The sequence below is a fragment of the Neofelis nebulosa genome, chromosome 10 (genome assembly GCF_028018385.1).
Source record: "Neofelis nebulosa isolate mNeoNeb1 chromosome 10, mNeoNeb1.pri, whole genome shotgun sequence".
Classification (NCBI taxonomy): domain Eukaryota; kingdom Metazoa; phylum Chordata; class Mammalia; order Carnivora; family Felidae; genus Neofelis; species Neofelis nebulosa.
In genome coordinates this window covers 49,636,513-49,656,888 of record NC_080791.1, presented here as the reverse complement: position 1 = coordinate 49,656,888, position 20,376 = coordinate 49,636,513, and the positions used below count along the sequence as shown (strand labels likewise).

The 20,376-nt window shown below is 38.5% G+C and overlaps 1 protein-coding gene and 1 non-coding gene across 6 annotated transcripts in view; one reads left to right on the top strand and one right to left on the bottom strand.

Annotated features, from left to right (window-relative positions):
• The window catches only part of PRCP (prolylcarboxypeptidase), a 141,515-nt gene that overhangs the window by 60,170 nt on the left and 60,969 nt on the right, over positions 1–20,376 (bottom strand). For 3 of the 5 annotated variants that reach the window (XM_058687637.1, XM_058687638.1, XM_058687636.1), the window contains exons 8-10: positions 14,073–14,237; positions 13,151–13,338; positions 4,230–4,976 (exon numbers count right to left, since the gene is read on the bottom strand). In XM_058687637.1, the coding sequence (XP_058543620.1) occupies positions 4,760–4,976; positions 13,151–13,338; positions 14,073–14,237 (570 nt within the window). In that variant the 3' untranslated portion in view covers positions 4,230–4,759. Of the gene's footprint in view, positions 1–4,229; positions 4,977–13,150; positions 13,339–14,072; positions 14,238–20,376 lie in introns of those variants that run through there. The other 2 variants (XR_009249654.1, XR_009249655.1) reach the window with 1 other exon arrangement.
• On the top strand, positions 11,588–11,694 carry LOC131489017 (U6 spliceosomal RNA). Its single transcript, XR_009250378.1, has one exon. It is a non-coding gene; the product is annotated as a U6 spliceosomal RNA (small nuclear RNA).

Genomic DNA, 20,376 nt, shown 5'->3' with positions numbered 1-20,376 from the left:
CCTCCCCTCACTCCCACCCCCCATCAATGCTCAGTTTGTTCTGTTTTTAAGAGTCTCTTATGCTTTGGCTTTCTCCCACTCTAACCTCTTTTTTTTTCCTTCCCCTCCCCCATGGGTTTCTGTTAAGTTTCTCAGGATCCACATGACAGTGAAAACATATGGTTATTTATTTATTTATTTATTTATTTATTTTTTTTTTTTTTTAAATTTTTTTTTTCAACATTTTTAATTTATTTTTGGGACAGAGAGAGACAGAGCATGAACGGGGGAGGGGCAGAGAGAGAGGGAGACACAGAATCGGAAACAGGCTCCAGGCTCCGAGCCATCAGCCCAGAGCCTGACGCGGGGCTCGAACTCACGGACCGCGAGATCGTGACCTGGCTGAAGTCGGACGCTTAACCGACTGCGCCACCCAGGCGCCCCTTATTTATTTATTTTTTAAATGTTTGCTTATTTTTGAGAGAGAGACAGAGAGGCAGAGTGTGAGTGGGGGAGGGGTAGAGAGAGAGGGAGACATAGAATCCAAAGCAGGCTCCAGGCTCTGAGCTGTCAGCACAGAGCCTGACACAGTGCTCAAACTCACGGACTGCGAGATCATAACCCGAGGCAAAGTTGGATGCTTAACCAACTGAGCCACCCAGGCGCCCCTAGCCAGCATGACCTATTTTTTAATTCATTTATTTTTTTACATTTTATTTATATTTGAGAGACAGAGACAGAGCATAAGTGAAGGAGGGGCAGAGAGAGAGGGAGACACAGAATCTGAAGCAGGCTCCAGGCTCCGAGCTGTCAGCACAGAGCCTGACACAGTGCTCACACTCATGGACTGCAAGATCATAACCTGACCAAAGTCAGACGCTTAGCCGACTGAGCCATCCAGGCACTCCCAGGATGACCTTTTGAAATGAAAATCTGTTCATGTCATTCCCAACTAAGGACTGTCAATGATTTCTCATTCCCTGTAATGATTCCTTATCATGGTCTACTTGAATGAGCTTTCTCCCTGCCCAAGCCTGAAGATTTATCTTATATCATTTCCCCTATGGTCTGCTATCCTACTACAGTGGCCTTCTTTCAGTTCTTGGAATATGCAACACTCAGGACTTTCACACATGCCATTTTCTCCACTCCGCTTCCTATACAGCTCCCATTCATCATTTAGATCACAGCTAAAACATCACATCTCAAAAAAGCATTCTCATATTCCTGTAGACTAGCTCAGATTCCCTGCCAAAATAGCCCCCACTCTTCATGGCACTTATACCAACTCATTATAGACTTGACATTTCGTGTCTTTCTTCCACTAGACCATAAACCTTATTAGAACAGATACTATATTTTCTTTTTACCATCGTTTTCTCCAGGTCCCAGAATGCCTTAAGCCTCGTAGATGGCCTTAAGCCATCATTTTCCAAACTTGCGTAACTATGGATCTTTCTCGTACCTAAGCATTGGCATTTTGTTGGACATTTATGTTCTGAAAAACACCGTGTGATAGATAGATGATAGATAGATAGAGTTGTCTGAACTGCTCTCTCTCCATCCTAAATAGTGTATCTCTGAAGCCATGGTTTTATAAACTCATCCCTTTCTAAACACCTGTGGGCTTGTTAGGTGGTGCAGCCACAGGTGCCTGAGGATACCATGCTGGGATGTCATCATGGTCCTTGTGCCAGCAGAAAAGAAGCTGGTCAGCAGAGAAAGAACAAAGCAACCATGGGAAGGGAAGCCTTAGGCAGGGCTCCCACACTCAGATGGAATTAGGCAGGACAACAGGAGTGAGGCAAATTGACAGGGCATGTCTTGTCTCAAGATATTCAAACTCAGAATTCTTTCAACCGCTGGTTCTCAAAATATGATCCCCCAGTATCCTCTAGAAACTTGTTAGAAAGGTAACTTCCCAGGGTCGACCGCCAAGACATATTACAAATTCTGGGGTGAAGCTCAGCAATCAGTGTTTTCAGTAATTCTAATCAGTAATTACTGATGCTCATTTGCATTTTATACTGCTGGCCAAACTATAAAAATCTGAGGAACAAATCTCACCCACAGGCTGGTGACCTCTGTTGAAAGCAAGACAAAACAGAAAGTAGCAGTCTTTTTTTCATGACTTTCTAGACACTGGCTCCCACCCCCCACCTCCCCCCACAATTCCTGGTTTTATTCAAATCCTGGAGCTATGCCTGCATAGTTTCAATAAATTTCCTCTTTTGCTTAAACTAGTTTGTTGAGGTTTTGTTACTTATCCAAATGAGATTTAGCTACATCAATTTAAAAAACAACAGCAGAACAAAACAAAACAAACCTGGATTTAAGGCCTGGTTCTACCAAAAATGAGCTATGACAAGTCCCGTCTCTCTGAGCCACAATGCCATCACCTACAAATGATGGGGTTGGACTGGATGATACCTAATTTCCCTCACCTTCTAATACACTAGACACTGATTCCTCTGGATAATCTCTTGATCCTCCAGATCCCTTAAGAAAGGTTCCTAAGTTTCTTTAGTTCTATCCATTGACTGAGGTAGTTAAAATACCAAAAATAGAAAATAGAAATACTCCAATTCTTCTTTTTTTTTTTTAATGTTTATTTTTTTGAGAGAGACATAGTGCAAGCAGGGGAGGGGCAGAGAGGGAGGCACAGAATCTAAAGCAGGATCCAGGCCCTGAGCCATCAGCACAAAGCCCGATGCAGGGTTCAAACCCACGAACTGTGAGATCATGACCTGAACTGAAGTTGGACGCTTAACCAACTGAGTCATCCAGGCACCCCAGAAATACCACAATTCTTTATGTCTCTCTTTCCTTGTCTTTCAAAAGCATCATCTATTAATGAGAGAGATGCTTTAAATAATAACTTCTTTCATGTTCTAAGTCTTTTTCAATGTAAATTAAATTCTAGCATTGTAATTAGGCTAACCTAAGGTTGTTGTCTGTAATGAAATGTACATTGAAAAATGTGTACATAATACCAAATTATAATTGCATACAAATATAGTAATTTTGGCAGTTTTTCTCTTCACAAAAATGTAACTTACCCAAACAATGTTAAATTAAATGGCAAAATATTTTAAAGACTTTAAACAAGTATAAGGTTTCAAGGAAAATACCATAAAATCAATAGTACCTAAAATAAATAGTACGAATATCCTCTACTAAGCCCATAAACCCTGCTTATATAAAGAATAAAAACTAGTATTGTTTTGACCCTTAAATTCTCACTCCAGCAGACTTTTCTCTGATGCTGAAACGAAAATAGTGACCAAATGCTTTGATGGACAACTCATTACAATGAGAACTGAAGGCTTCCGAAACCAGACAAAGATTTTTTTTCTGTATCTCCCAGATGCTGGGAAAGTAAGGGAAATATTTCAGTTTCCCACCCAAGAATGAACTCTATGTCTGCACTTAAAAAACAAAAATAACTGCTTTAGAAATGACTGAACTCAAGGTACAGTTTTTGAAAAGCAGAAAATGTTCCCAAGGCAGGGTGAAGAAAAAAAAATTATTGAGAGAAAATAAAAAGAAGGGGGAAGAAATCTTTCAACAGAGTAGAAACTGTTAGTCTCTCTGTGTGTCCCTGAAAGGTTTTGATCCAACCCTATTTGTTATCCTAGAAAAGCTCCTCTGAAGAAAGGTCTCAGTGTAAGAACTGCTTGAAAGAAGCCAACCCCTTGGAAATAGGAACGGCTTGGCCATTTATTAATGTCAAATATGCTGCCTGCACGAATCAGTCAGCTTGTCTCTTGGAAGCCATACAGAAAAGTTCTCGCACACCTGCCTCTTGGTGCCTGGACACTTGTGACTTTAATGACAGCAGTAACAACCACCAGAAAATAAAATCTAAAAAACAAAATGCTGAACATGACTATATTCTACTTTCCAAGTAGTTGATTCATCAATTTTTAAAGGCTTCTTGCTGAAGTATCATCAGTAACCACAGCATATAAAAGCTTGCTCAGATGTAAAAGCAAAAGCAAAACAGAGTCATTCTCCTAAACTGACAAAATGTAACCAAATTACCACAAAACTGACCTTAGAAACAAAGAGAAATGGAGCAGAAAAAGGCCAGATTTCTTACTGGCAGTACCACAGTGGCAAGTATCCCAGAACTGAGAAAAGCTGCCAAGTAGAAGAGAGAAAATTAAAGGATTTTCCAAAAGCAGCCAAGCCCAGTGCACACAGCATTCCCAACAGCTGGAGTGAGCTTCAGAAGCAACACACAGGTATAAGGTCCAGCCTTATTCTTTATTTACAGCACAGTCAAAATCATTAAATCAAGTACAAAAGAAATGGCTTCCATTTCCTGGATTGGCATCGGACATCCTTCCTACCAGCTGCAATTACATCATTTTTGTCTATCTTCTGCTGTTCTTTTTTGAGGGAAGGGATAGGGAGTGACAAACGGACCAAAGAGACTTTTACCCTCAAACCCAAGAGGAAGCTCTGCTTGCAGAGAAACAAAGGAAGTGACCCTCCCTCTTGTGAAAGGCAGTCAGGAACTCTGCTCTGGTTATGAGGGCCACTGATGGTGTAGGAAAGCTGTCACAAAGAGATTCTTCCCAGGGGTGGTGTGAAGAGGGCGACGATTCAGGGTGTGCGATGGCTGCTGTCACCATCATCACCCTCTCTTCTATCTCAACCTTTGCCTCATCAAATCTAATGACAAACAAGGGAAAGTAATTACATGTAGAAAAGCAAAGTGAATGGGAACGTGGGTAGAATGAACATAAAAGAAACTGAAAGTGATCAAAATTTCTCAGTGCTTCTTTCTCTGACTGGCATAGAAATCTCTGATCCACTGCTTCATGTGTCTAACTTCCAAGGAGCGGGCTAATAGCACGGTCGTGGGGTCAAAGGCATTTCTGGCTCGAAGATCTAGATGATGGGCCCCTTCTGGGATGGTGATCGCAACCAAGGTGTCTGTGATATCCTTGGTTACTCCACCTCCTGACCAGGGGTCTAGTTCACCATTGCTAAGTGAGGGAAAAAAGAAAAAATAAGATTGTTAGTTTTTCATATCTACACCCAGATAAGATAGGAGAAACCTATTATGTGCATAACATCAAAAATTACAAATTTATAACCTGGGGGATTTGATCTGAGATCTAATCTGTCATATAAAAAGGTGCTTCGTGCTGGAATTTTACTTAATTTCTGTAACTAGGTGCAAGAAATAGAATCAGAGAAGACTGAAGGTGGTACCATATGAATCAACCCAGCTTCTACTAGGACATGGAATATAGAAGCCTGAATTTTAATCCCAGCTTCATCACTCAAAAGCTGGATACCTCACACAAGTTACTGACTCAGTTTCTTCATCTGTAAAATAGAGGTAACAAGGCTGACCTCATAAGGTTGTTAATAAGGGCTAAACCAGATGGCACATGTGGATGTACTGAATAAGCCCAGTGTCAGGCACAGAGGACTCCTTCAATTAATGCTGGTTTCCTTACTACCTAGGACCCCAACTCAGAAAATTTGGGCATTACTCAAAGATCTTCATTTTATATTAGCTTTAAACTTAAAGAAATGGTATTTTATTAGTCTTGGCTGTTTCACACAACACATTTCAGAATGATGTAAACAGGATCAGTCATTAAAATAGGCTATTTAGTTTAGCTGAGTAAAAAACCAATATACCACTGACAGTATTCCTAAGAATATTATCAACAGCTCTTATTGAGCCATAATTCACCTATCACAAAAGTCACCCACTTAAAATGCACAATTCAATGGCTTTTGGTATATTCAGAGTTTGCAACCATCACCACAATCAATTTTAGAAAAGTTCATCACTCCCAAAATGAAATCGATACTCATGGCAGTCAATCCCTATTCCCTTCCCCATACCTCCTCACTCTCAGCCCCAAGCAACCACTAATCAATTTTCTGCCTCTATAAGTTTGCCTTTACATTTCACATAAATGGAATTATACAATACGTGGTCTTTTGTGATTGGCTTAATTCACTTTGGCATAATGTTTTCAAGTTTCATCCATATTGTAGCGTGTATCAGTACATTATTCCTTTTAATTGCCAAATAATATGCCATTGTATGGGTATATTATATTTTATTTATCCAGTCATTAGATGCACATTTGTGTTGTTTCCACTTTTTGGCTATAATGAACATTGTTCCTATAAACATTCATATACAAGTTTTTGCTTGGGTGCAGGCTTTCATTTCTCTTGGGTATATACCTAAGAATGGAATTTCTGGGATGTATGGTGACTTAACCTTTTGATGCACTGCCAAACTTTTTCCAAGGTGGCTACACTATTTTATATTCCCACTAGCAATATATGAGGGTTGCAATTTCTCTATATCATTGCCAATACTTATTATCTGTCTTCTTGATTATAGCGATCCTCTGTGGGTATAAAATGGAATCTCATTGTGGTTTTGATTTTAATTTCCCAAATGACTGAAGGTATTGAGCATTTTTTCATGTGCTGACTGGCCATGCATATGTCTTCTCTGCAAAAAAATGTCTCTTCAGATCCTTGACTGTTTTTTTTTTTTTTTTTTTTTTTAAATTTTTGGGACAGAGAGAGACAGAGCATGAACGGGGGAGGGGCAGAGAGAGGGGGAGACACAGAATCGGAAACAGGCTCCAGGCTCCGAGCCATCAGCCCAGAGCCCGACGCGGGGCTCGAACTCACGGACCGTGAGATCGTGACCTGGCTGAAGTCGGACGCTTAACCGACTGCGCCACCCAGGCGCCCCTGACTGTTTTTAAATTGAGTTATCAACTAATATCATTTGATCCATTTTAAGTTACTTTTTTGTATGGTTATGAAATAGGGATCCAACTTCATTTGTTGCTTGTGAATATCCAGGTTTCTCAGCATCATTTCTTGAAAAAAAATACTCTTTCCCCAATAATTTGTCTTGGCCCTTGTCGAAAATCAATTGACCATATATATACCAAGGGAAGACTTCCAGACGGTCAATTCTCTTTGACTGATCTGTAGGTCCTTATGGTAGTATCCTAATATATTGGTTATGGTAGCTTTATAATAATAAATTTGAAAACAGGAAGTATGAGATATGAGTTCTTTAAATTTGTTCTTTTTTTTCATAATTTTTATTGAGAGACAGACAGAGAGAGAGAGAGAGAGAGAGAGAGAAAGGAGTGGGGGAGGGGCAGAGAGCTAAGGGGACAGAGGATCTGAAGCAGGCTCTGCACTGACAGCAGAGAGCCCAGCCCCATGCAGGGCTCAAACTCACAAAGTGCGAGATCATGACTTGAGCCAAAGTCGGACACTTAACCAACTGAACCACCCAGGTGCCCCTGTCCTCCCTTTTCAAGATTATTCTGGCTATTTTGGGTCCCTTACACTTTTAAGATCAGCTTGTCAATTTATGTGAAAAAGCGAGCTGAGATTTTCATAGAGATTGCATTGAATTTGTAGATCAATTTATAGACTATTAACACCTTATCAATATTATCTCTTCGACAAGAACATGAGATGTCTTTCCATTTATTTAGATTTTAATTTCTTCCAACAATGTTTTGTAGTTGTGTAAGTCTTACACTTCTTTTGTTAAACTTATTCCTAAGTATTTTATTCTAGATGCTATTAGAAATCAAATTCCTTCCTAACATTTATTAACTCCATATGTGCATAGAGTAGTTTAGAATTTACAAAGCCTTGACTATTATAACAACTCTGTGAGGTAGGTTTAATAACAACTCTTTATAGACAAGAAAACTAGTACCCAGAGAAACTAAAAGATTTGTCCATATCATTCATCTAGCAGCGGCAAATCTGAGATACAAATTCAGACCTTGTAGCCCCAGTCTAATGTTCAATCTTTCATGCACACATCGTAAATCAACAGCACTCTTGACTTGTATGGTGCAGAATGAGAACATGAGCTTTGGGATCAGACACACCTGGGTTCCAGTGCCAGGTCTGCGCCTCACCTTCCTAATCTTATGGAAGTTTAGATTCCTCAAAATAAAATAAAGACTGAAATACCTGGATTAAGAACCTGGTAGCTATTAGATTACTTTCCCCTGGTACTGCACTTTTTGGTATATCTTTATCTACATATCACTTATGGAACATTTCTATATGCTTTCTGACATTTGTTTCATGTACATTCCATTTTGCTGATATTGTTACAAAGCCTGAAATAACAAATATTCAAGGTCACATTATCAGATATATGAAATTGTTCCCATAATTTGCATAATCATTTTTAAAAGTCTCATCTATAAGTACAATCTATACAGATGCCTATCCAATAATATCTTTTTTAAAAATGCTTATTTATTTTGAGAGAGAGAGAGAGAGAGAGAGCATGAGCAGGGGCCAGGCAGAGAGAGAGAGGAAGAGAGAATCCCAAGCAGGCTCTGCACTGTCAGCTCTCCAACTACAACTCCATGAGGGCAGGGATTTTTGTCTCTTTTGTTTATTACTGCCCACAGTGCCTAGACCAGACCTGGCACATGGTAGGAGCCAGGTGTTTATTGTGTGAATGAAAAAAATTTTTTTAAGTGTTTAGATGTCTGCGGCCTTGTACCAAATGCCCTACAAAGAGATATATAAATATATGTAGGCAAGTTCAGGCATATGAAATCACTTCAGTACTTTTTATGTGGGAAACCAAAGTTAATATAAATGATCAATACAGATATAGAGAGACTAACCTTCAGTTGTGTATAGTAGTGAGAAGAACCACTAACTAAGAAGATGTAAGTTTTATTGCCCTACCAGCCCATGACTTTAAGTAAGTCACCTAACATATGTGAACCTTAATTCCCACATATATAACAAAAAATAAATTTTTTTAAAAGATAATGCCCCTCCATCACAGAGATCTTGTGAGGCTCAAGTTAAATAATATATGTGGTAGTAAGATATAAACTATAAAATACTACACAAATGTGCAGTATTATTACAATAATTATCATATTCTGTAAGTATGAGAAGTGTTAATACTTCTGAGAGGTAAATGAATCATGAAAAGGGATGTGAAATCATGAAAAGGGATGTCTCACAGACATTTGGCCAGAAAAGTAATGTGGTCAACATTTTCCAGTTAATGTACAAGCTAAATGAGAAAATAAGCATTTAGGTACATTAAATATATGCGTGTTTGAGATACAATTTTAAATTCCTTTTACAATTCCCACCACATTTCTCTTTTAAAAAAAATTAATTCAACTTCAACTTAATAACATCATTCTTGGAAAGAAATCACTCCAAAAATGTACATTTTTGGTTTCATTAAAAATGAAAAGGAAAACTCACGTGCAAAATAACAGTCTTAGTTTTCAACTACCAGATAAATTCTTAAAGTAAACTACACAAGGGGTTAGATTTTCTTAAGTGAACAAATCGCCTTTATCATTATTCCAATTTAACAGGACCAACCCAGATAGGAAACTCTCCATTATTTGCAAAACAAAAAAGCCATCCCAACAGCCACATAATAAGCAAACTGCATTTGATTTAAAAGGTCATCTGAATCAGCCCAGTGGCTTAGCAACAGTGTTTGGAGTTGCCGAGAGACCCAAGATGCACATGGACTTGAATTTCTTGGTCCTAGACACGTGAAAGCTTAACCAGCCACTGGGACATTTACCAAAAAAATACTGGCTTTCATGAGAGAGTCTAGATGCCTGGATAAAATTCCCAACAGTGAGCTTCTAATCACTAGCAACAATTAATTTGCCTGAGAAATGATATTAAACTAACCAGCTCCTCAGGGACTCCCTTTTGGATTTATATTTAAATTACTGAGCACGACCATTGGTAAAATAGTTTCTTACCAGTTGGGGTTGGGGAAAAAAAGAAATCCTTCTAACAAAACAACCGTACAATAAAAAAATTGTTGAAATGGAATGATTAATGGCTCCTAGTTATTAACTCCTCATTCATTCAACAAACGTTTACTGAGTACCTACTATGTGTTCAACAGTGAACAGATAAAATGTCCTCATAATGCTTACTTCCACGATAATCTATTTACTCATTAAAGTAACCTTGTTTGGTAGTCATTATTTCTAACTTTTATATATTGGCAATTTGCCTGAGTCTATACAGCTAACTTGGTCTCCCTCACTTCAAAGCCAAGGTTTTAATTGCACTGACAAATTTCCTGTCTGATACGGACTAAACTTTCCATTCAGGAAAGCAGTCACATTTGGACTTGTGTGAGATGACCTAAGGAGAGAAGCATGGACATAAAGATACTTTCCACCTGGTTCCTTGGACATTTTCTTACTCATCAACCAAAACCGTTTTCTAGTTGGTAGCCACTAAGTAGAGATAACAGAGGCACACCTAAGGCTGTTTCTTTACTTTGGGAATGTGTTTACTTTAGAAAAGCAGGACAATTTTGAATTTTTAAATATACTGGGGACGTCTAGGTGGCTCAGTCGGTTAACCTTCTAACTCTTGATATCGTTTCAGGTCATGATCTCATTCACGGTTCTGACATCGAGCCCCACATTGGGCTCTGTACTAACAGAGAGGAGCCTGCTTGGGATTCTCACTCTCTCGGCTCCTCCCCCACTTGTGCATGTGCATGTGCATACACACGCACACACACATGTACACACACACTCTCTCTCTCAAAATAAGTAAACATTAAAAAAATAATAATAATAAAAAATAAAACTTCTATACTGGATTTTCTCACACCTAGCAGCATAAAGATTTCTTTTAAAAAGTACTTGCCACTGTAAAAAGATAAACCAGTACCTTCACATAGTCCTGCCTTTACACTCTCATATGCCTCTACAGACTTTCTAAACTTTGTATTTTGTTCCTTGTTTTTATCAACACACATATTTCTTGGGCATCCAGTATGTGCCAGGTACTGGATGCAAATGCTGAAAGCACAGATACAATTAAGTCAAAGTCTCTGCCATTAAGAAGTTTTCAATCTCATGGGGCAGACAGAAACATAAATAGATCATGTCCAGAGTGCTAAGTGATATTCACAGGCCTAGAGGAGCTAAGGGGATGGGGTAAATCTCACTTCCCTGGAGGAGTCAGGGAAGGTTTCTGGGAAGGTGCCCGAGTTTTAGGAAAAGGAGAAAAAGATGAAGGGGAAGGACATGCAAAGACGAATAACTCCCTATGTCTAGGACATGAGTACAAGGTAGAGTGTCCTTCCATTTATTCATTCAACAAATCTTTTTTGAGCACATATATTTGCCAAATCTGGGCCAAATATTTTCTTGGGTTAACTCTTAAGCATTACACAACTCTGTAGGATGAGTTATTATTATCATTTTATAGAAAAGAAGTCTGAGGATCTAAGAGCTTAAGTAATTTTTCTTAAAATAGCTCAGTTTACCTTTGCAAAGTTCTATTGGAAAGTCCTCTCTTAACACTGAGTTAAAAGTTTCTAACACTGAGCTAGAATTTCCATTTCTTGCTTCAGTTCTATTCCCAAATCTTTTCTCACCAAATCTGCCCCCTCCCCCAATGATGATGATGATGATGAGTTTGATAGCCTAAGGAAAATAATATAAAAGGGCAAATAGATTACTAAGATACTCATCTATGGTTGAATCCCATAACTCATACATTAAACTCATACATTAAACAAACTCATACAGTGCTTGCTTCGGCAGCACATATACTGAAATTGGAATGATACAGAGAAGATTAGCATGGCCCCTGCACAAGGATGACATGCAAATTTGTGAAGCGTTTCATATTTTTTTTACCCAAGGGATACAGGAGTGCTGATGCATAAGGCCACTTGTACCCCAATGTTTATAGCAGCACTTTCAACAATAGCCAGATTATGGAAAGAGCCTAAATGTCCATCAACTGATGAATGGATAAAGAAATTGTGGTTTATATACAGAATGGAATACTACTTGGCAATGAGAAAGAATGAAATATGGCCTTTTGTAGCAACGTGGATGGAACTGGAGAGTGTTATGCTAAGTGAAATAAGTCATAAAGAGAAAGACAGATACCACATATTTTCACTCTTATATGGATCCTGAGAAACTTAACAGAAGACCATGGGGAAGGGGAAGGAAAAAAAAAGTTAGAGAGGGAGGGAGGCAAACCATAAAAGACTCTTAAAAACTGAGAACAAACTGAGGGTTGATGGGGAGTGGGAGGGAAGGGAGGGTGGGTGATGGGCATTGAGGAGGGCACCTGTTGGGATGAGCACTGGGTGTTGAATGGAAACCAATTTGACAATAAATTTCATATTAAGAAAAAATACTACTAAAATAAAAAACACAAACAAAAACAAAAACAAAAAAACTATTGGCTATGTCCAGAAGGTCAAATTTGACTCTCATTTTAAAGAGATTGTAAAAGAATGACATTTACAGTTTAAACAATGGCTCCAGGTTAAGAGGCCTATATGCTATCTCTCTACTATCTCCATGTAGATTTGGGGAAATAATTTTTAAGTAACTTGTTTTTCTCTTAATAGCTGATAGCCTAAGGTTCAAACCAAAATATGGAAATTTTAAAATCACAATCACATACACATAGAGTCTACTCAATTAACCCTGATGTGAGCCAATACCAAATACATCCCTTCTAAAGAAGCAATGTAACATAGAGGAGCAAACACAGGTTTTGTAGTCAGGCAGGCCAAGGTTGAGATCTGGTTTACCACTTAGTAACCATTACAAAGCTGGATGAGGTTTGGCAAGAGACTGAACTCAGCGACCTTCGCTTTCCTCCTAAGTAAAACAGAGACTATAACAACTACTTCAGAGGGCTGCTGGGAGGATTCAATTAGGCAATTTATTTAAAGTGCCTCATATAGTGCCTGAAACAGAACAGAGTAGGCACCTCAAAAGTGTTTGCTGAAAAAATAGTGAAAAATATTTACTATCAATTAATAATAACAGTAACAAGGGCAGTACAAATTGAGAACAGCAAATGATACTTCATTTTGTGCTAGTTTTTTAAAATAAAATATTTAAGTTTTGTTACTGTTTTTAAGCCTTTAAGCATGTTTGTAATAGAGTATAAAAGTGTATCTCTTGCTCAGCATCCTCTGTCTTTCAAAGAAAGACATGATGGATACCACTCCTGTATTCTATATTGTTTTACTATCAGCATTTTTCTGGTTCTACCTTCTCAGCTATTCTACAAATGTCTTCATCAACCAAAGTTTTTCTCTGCACCAGTAAAAACTCACCTAAAAACAATGTTGCTGTGTGAACTGATGTTTCTGCCTCCATACACAGTAGTGATCCAGGCGGGCCTTGGTCTCACACCCCACTGTTTAAAACAGTCATCAGAATATTCCCTGAAGTTCCATGAGCGAGGCTCAAACATGTCATCGATACCATTAGTACAAAAAGGCATGACCATTTCTGTGCAAGCCTAAAAAAGGAAAACAAAAGACAATCCAATGACAAAATAAAGCACAAAGAGTTAAATAACTTGTCCAAAGTTATTCTGCTGGTAGCAGCAAAGCTAGGGTTTGACCTCAGGCGGTCTGGTTTCAGAGCTCCTACTCTTTACCTACGTCATACCACCTCTCATTATTCCTGGAAAGGCTCAGCTGAGAAGTAACAAAAGTTAGGGCTATATATTCCTCATCGGTAAATTGCTTTTTTCCACATCTATTATCATATTTAACCCTCAGGAGGGAAAGTATTAGTATTAGTATTATTAGTCTCATGCAGGTGAAGGGATGGAGGCTCAGAGAGTCAAGTCAGACTCCCCTTCTTTTCTTCATCCATAAAATGCTTCCTTTTGATAGGAAGCATTGCTTTGGATAGGACTTACCAAGAGATATTGTAATATTAGTATCTTTTTCAACGAACTATATTTAAAGGTGAGATCATGTCATATTTATCTTTGTATCTTTGGAGTCTAGCAGGTTGCCTGGCACATGGGTACCCAGAAAATACTTGGTGATGATTAAATACATGAAGGAAGGAAGGAAGGAAGGAAGGAAGGAAGGAAGGAAGGAAGGAAGGAAGGAAAGAAGGAAGAAAAAAAGATAATGGAGCCCAGATTTGGACCCAGGTTAGTGACAAAATCTTGTGAAGTATCTTACAGTACAACCGTATCAGCGGGAAATTCCACTTGAAGAAATTATGCAAGCTTACCTGATAGCTCCAACCCTGGGTTCCCAGATTGCTAGTTGTTGTCTCTGATATATTCAGGCATCTCGCCTGGCCTGAGTAATTGTAATATATATTCAGAGCTTGGAAAATATTCTGCAGCAGCTGTGCATCAGATAAACTGGGATTGTTCAAATACTTGCACACTACCTGTCATTTTAAAGAGACATAAAAGAAGAAGAATCAGAATATATTTATAAAATCATAATTTTAATGAAATAAAGATGAAATATGACTGTGATTTGCCTATAAAATAATCTTAAACATCTAACAGCATTGCTTGACAATTTCTATCTCTTGAGTATAATCCTGTTCATAAATGAATAAACCATTACTCTCCAAGTGTAAAATTTAAATTACTCTCCAAGCTATAGAAATAAACCAAGGGCATTTGCATTTGTATGGTATGCAAAGTATTCCACACCTACCACTGTAGCCTCATCTTTTTTGCACGCTGTGTTCCAGCCTAGCAAAACCATTCTCAACACACCAGGGTCTTTTTCTTCTCTTTGCCTTTGCTCACCCTAAAATACCCTTTTCTCACTCTCGCACTCCAGTAATGTCTGGCAAACACCAATACACCTTCTATAATACTTAGCTCAAGTATCACTTCCTCTATGAGGCCATCATTAGCTATGCCCTCAAGTTGGGGAGAACTAAATCACTACTCCCTTTGTGCTTCTACTTATACCCTGTACTTGCTTCTATCAAAACCCCTGTAACACTGTACTGTACTCATTTGATTCCACAACATCCCCCTCAGCACTCAGCAAGGTATCTGACAACTAAATGCTAGCTGAATGAATAAATACATTTTTGTGAAAATGTAAAATTTATAAAATTTCTTATGGAAAAACTATACCAAGCTCCAGTATCTGTGGTGTGATAAGAAATATATCAGGCAGCAACCCAGCTTCCAAATATTCCTGTCACTAGACTATCATCAGCATCTGAAATCTAGTACCTAAAAATCACAGAGAATACTTGGGGTCAGAAGTGAGGGCAGGAATGACTAGATAGAGGCATGGGGAACTTTCAGGGGTAGGGAAATAGTCCTGATCTTCATGGAAGTCTGGGTTACACAACAAACAGTTCACTTGCGATGTGTGCAATTCACTGTATATAAATTTTATCTCAAAAAAAAAAAAAGAAATACTGAACTTTAATTAATGATGATAAAGGTGAAGTATCCCTGAGAAGTATACTGATGTCTGCAACTTATTCTGAAATGCATTTTAAAAATAAGATGGAATGAAGGATAGAGGGATGGCTAGCCAAAAATATCTGTGCTAAATCAAATCTAACAAAATACTTTTATAGAATTTAGGTGGTATTTTTAATGCGTGTTCACTGTCCAATTATTTCAGTATTTCTGTGTTTGAAATCTTACTGAAAACAATAAAATACTGGGGAAAAATCACAGGCAATGGTTTCACAGCTGCATAATACCACCACTTACTGATTACTGAGCTCTGGGTTTACAACCATTGTATTATATAATCCTCAAACAGTCTTATCAGATATATTATTGTCCATTATTTTACAAAAAGAAACTGAGTCTTATGTTAAATCGCTTTACTCGAGGTCATCCACCTAGTAAATGTTAAGATCTAGATATAACCCAGATCTCTCTAGCTATGAAATATGCATCTTATCCATTATGCTACAAGGCTTAGGGAGCATCCTTTGTAAAACTGCAAATAGCCCCCCGATGGCAAGGGAAACACACTCAGCTTGCATCATGACGTCAGTGATTTGGTCCTTTCTCATTTTATATGGAAAAGATGTATTCAACAGGCAAGTCTGATTTTAAAAAAAGAGACAGGAAGAGAGAGGGACAAGCTGAGAGAAAAAGGAGCCAGGAAAGAAAGAGCCTAGTTACCCTACTTCAGGGAGAGACTCCACGCAACAGGAGCAACAAGGCCCAGGCTGGGGACATGCCCAAAAAGGAGGCACTGAGAAAGGAAGTGAACAGCAGAAAGCAAACCCAGCCTCTCCTCCTAGTTCTGTTTAGGACCAGTTTCCAGCAACACCTTTCTGAAAAAAGAGGAAATATGAAAAGACTGCAGAAATGAATCATAAGGAAAATTCGAAGTCTCTCTCCAAATGCATTCAGCACAAAAATATTTCTGTGAAATGTTGAATGGTACTTTGTGAAAAAAAGGTTTCAGAGTCAAATAATTTTAAGAAATATTGTGTCAGCAAATGTGAACAGTTTACTTGACTGCGGGAATCCTCAGAGCCTTTAACATGCTCAACTACAACATGACTTTCCAAAAGGGATAGAGAGTGTGCACTATGTCCAGTAAGTTTTTGGAAATAACAAATGTAAGAAAAGTCAGAAATTGGGGTGCCTGGGTGGCTCGGTCGGTTAAGCGTCTGACTTCGGCTCAGGTCATGATCTCAGGTTTGTGAGTTTGAGCCCGCATTGGGCTCTGTGCTGACAGCTCAGAGCCTGGAGCATGCTTTAGATTCTGTATCTCCCTCTCTCTCTCTGAGCCTCCCCTGCTTGTGTTCTTTCTCTCATTCTCTCAAAAACAAACATTTTAAAACCTTAAAAAAAGAAACAGAGCCTGGGACCAAAACATACATGCTTGTAGTTTATTTGGGAATGTGATCCCAAAGAAGACAAACGACAGGGACAGAAAAAGGTAAGGAAAAAAAGGTGATACGGAAATGTGTACCAGGTGGTCACCACCACGGCCTTCATAAGGCGCCTATAAGGGATCTTCATGGAATTCCTCAGAACCCTTGTGCACTATGGGTGAGAATATAAATTGGTACATTGTGGAAAACATTATGGAAGTTCCTCAAAAAATTAAAAATAAAACTACCATAAAATCCAGCAATTCCACTTCTAGGCAAATATTCACATGAAAGGAAATTAGGATCTAAAAGAAATATCTACACCCCCATGTTCACTGCACCATTATTCACAATAGCCAAGATAAGGAAACTTAAGTGTCCATTGATGGATGAATGAATAAGGAAAATGTGAGATGTATATAAATGAAATGGAATATTAATCACTCTTTAAAAAGAAGCCTTGCCATTTGTGAGAATATGGATGAAACTGGAAGACATTACACAAGCCAGATACAGAAAGACAAACATTGTATGATCTCAGTTATGTGTAGAATCTAAAAAAGTCAAACTCATAGAACCAAGGTAGAATGGCAGTTGGTAAGGGCTGGGGAAGGGCGATGGGTAAATGCAGAAATGTTGGTCAAAGGATATAAACTTTCAGTTATAAGATGAATAAGTTCTGGAGATCTAATGAAGATATTGGTGACTAAGATTAATAATACTTGAAATCTTCCAGGAGAGCCCCGCGTCGGGCTCTGCGCTGACTGCTCAGAGCCTGGAGCCTGTTTCAGATTCTGTGTCTCCCTCTCTCTCTGCCTCTTCCCTGTTCATGCTCTGTCTCTCTCTTCTCAAAAATAAATAAACGTTAAAAAAAAATTAAAAAAAAAAAAAGAAAAGTCAGAAATTAAGATGTCCAAATAACCTGGATATACCTTTAAAAAGTAACAGCGAGGTCATAAGAGTAAGATAAACCTGAAAAGGTGTACATGAAGAAACAGTACTGAGCTAAACTCAGAGCTTCGCAAACCTGTTAAGCCTAAAGCAATAAGAAAATGAAAACTGAAGAAAAAAGGCAAAACAGTGTTTTACTTTTCCACAACTTTCATTTATTCATGGTAAGTCAAAAAATACCTAACAGTTGTTGGAAAATGTCCCTAAGAAATACGCCAATCAGAAACACTCAAGAAAATATGGAAATCAAGAACCAATCACAGAATTTGTTAAACTACTTATTGCCAACAGTTGGTCAGCATTCCTTCCTGACTTGTGGACACTAATGGTGGATTCAGCTGTTTCCAAACGCAGCATAAAGCTATGGAATGGACCCGCGGAATGCATAGGAGAGCATTATGTCCAAGCACAGCACAGTAGATGAGGCAGGGTGACAATGTAAGCCAGGCAGGAGGAAAAGGGAGCGCTGATGAGCAACAACAAACAAGTGGCCTAAAACTCTGTTAAAGAACAGTAGCAAGTAAGTGTGACTCACATGCTGGCATCAGATCCCCTCTCAGAGCTAGAACACTGGGCCTCTGTCAGGCAAAGAAAAGGAGTCCCCATGAATAGCCATCTCTGCAAACAGCAGTTACTGTCACTCCTTAAAAGACACAGGCATGGCTGGGGACCGGCACCGGCTGACAATACTTGGGTTTCGGCAGTGCCAGTTACTCAGAGAGAACATCGTGGTCAGAAACTTGGCGTCTACTAATAGAAATTCCATATCCAGATTAAGGGCACTCCTGGGCCCACTGTCCTCTGTAAGGTCAGGGCTCCCTTGGAGCACTGGGTCCAGTTCCGAGCACCACACTTTAAAAAGGACACTGACCAACATGAGAAAATGTAGAGGGGAGCAATCAGGATGGGGAGTTGAGGAAAAGTTGAAGCAATCCTACAATTGTTCGTTTGTATCATTTTTCCAATCTTTCATTACTACAAATAAGGCTACAATAAATAACCTTGGGCCTAAATCTTTACGTACACCCTGAACTGTTTTCTTGAGATAAATTCTTAGAGGAGTTATTAGTTCAAAGGAAATAACCATTTTTAAGGCTTTTGCTACATCAAGCTGCCTTATAGAAAGAAAGTACCAATTTATAATCCCTACTGGCACATTAGATAGAAGGCCTAAAAAAACTTCTTTTTGTAAAATATTTACAAATTTTTTTTGGTAAAATATTTACAAATTTACTAAGGGAATTTTATTATTTTAGGTGCTTCTAAAGTTCCTTTCTAAGTGAAAAATTCTGTGAGTACAAGCATCATTCTCTAGTGTAAACAACACAATCTCTACGCATCTCTGTACACTACCTTAACAATTATGGTAGCAAAGAGTGAATAAAGTTTTCAAAAAATTACTGGAGTTATACTAGCAAAACCTCAGCACTATTCCCATGTTTATTCAAAAAAAGATAATCACGTACTTTTATAAAAGATCCATAGGATGCACAAAACTTATCTAAATGTTAAGTTGAACCATATGAAGTTGCCATGTTTATAAGTCAAACACAGTCAGGTATCAGCATCTTTGGTTCAACTTCATCTAATACTCCCTTCACCTTAAGCCTGATAATGTGCAGTTATTAGCCAATTGAGGAGTACAAGTACTTGGCCTGTTGATTGTTTATTGAGGGCCTATAATAACAAGGAAAGAGTCCCTGCCAACCACTTCCATTCAGAATACTCGACACTCATGTAGCCCCTGTACTATATTTCCTATTTATCTTGTGGACACTATCAAATTAGCTTCTTCCAAACACTTTCTATATAAGGTATAGCGTTTCTATTTAGGTCATAAATTCAGTGATATGAGAGCAACTGGGACTGAGGCTGCTAGTCCAACTTGTGGTTCCTCGTGGTCAGGTACTTTCCCTATGATGACCCAGGGGAAAACATATAACGACCATCCCCATATCACAGAGGAGAAAACAAGCTCAGAGAGGTCTGGCTAAAGATATACAATTTTAAAACTATGAATATAAGTTCTGAACCCACACTTTGGCCACAAAGTCCTAGTACAACACTGCTTCTCTGTTACTATATACAACAATAATACCTCTTGTTATCATTATATAACTAGTATCAATTTAGTGCTTACTAAGCACTGGGTCCTATTAAATTCTCATAATGACCCTAATAAGCATTACAATTACTATTATCCCCACTTTGCATATGAGGAAACTAAAGAACAGAGAGGTTAATAAACCTGTCCCAGTCACACAGCCAGAAAGTGGCAGAGCTGGCATTCAAATGCAAGATTCGCTGTGGAGCTTCCATTTGTAACTGCCAATACTAAACATACTCAACTTCAAAACTGTAGTGTAAGAGAAAAATAACACAAACGGTACCTAAATATACCTGTAGTCTCACGCTTAATTTTTTAAGCAAAAACATTGTTTTAACGTTTATTCATCTTTGAGAGACAGAGCATGAGTGAGGAAGGGGCAGAGAGAGGGAGACACAGAATTCGAAGCAGGCTGAATTCTGAGCACAGAATTCTGAGCTGTCAGTACAGAGCCTGATGCGGGGCTCGAACTCACAAACTACGAGATCATGACCTGAGCCGAAGTCGGATGCTCAACCGACTGAGCCACCCAGATGCCCCGCAAATTTTTTTATTCTTAGATTATCTTTATATTTTTCTAAGTTTGTTTTACATAAAAACTTAAATAAAAGGGATTCTGTGGCAATGTAAAAACCAAACAACTTT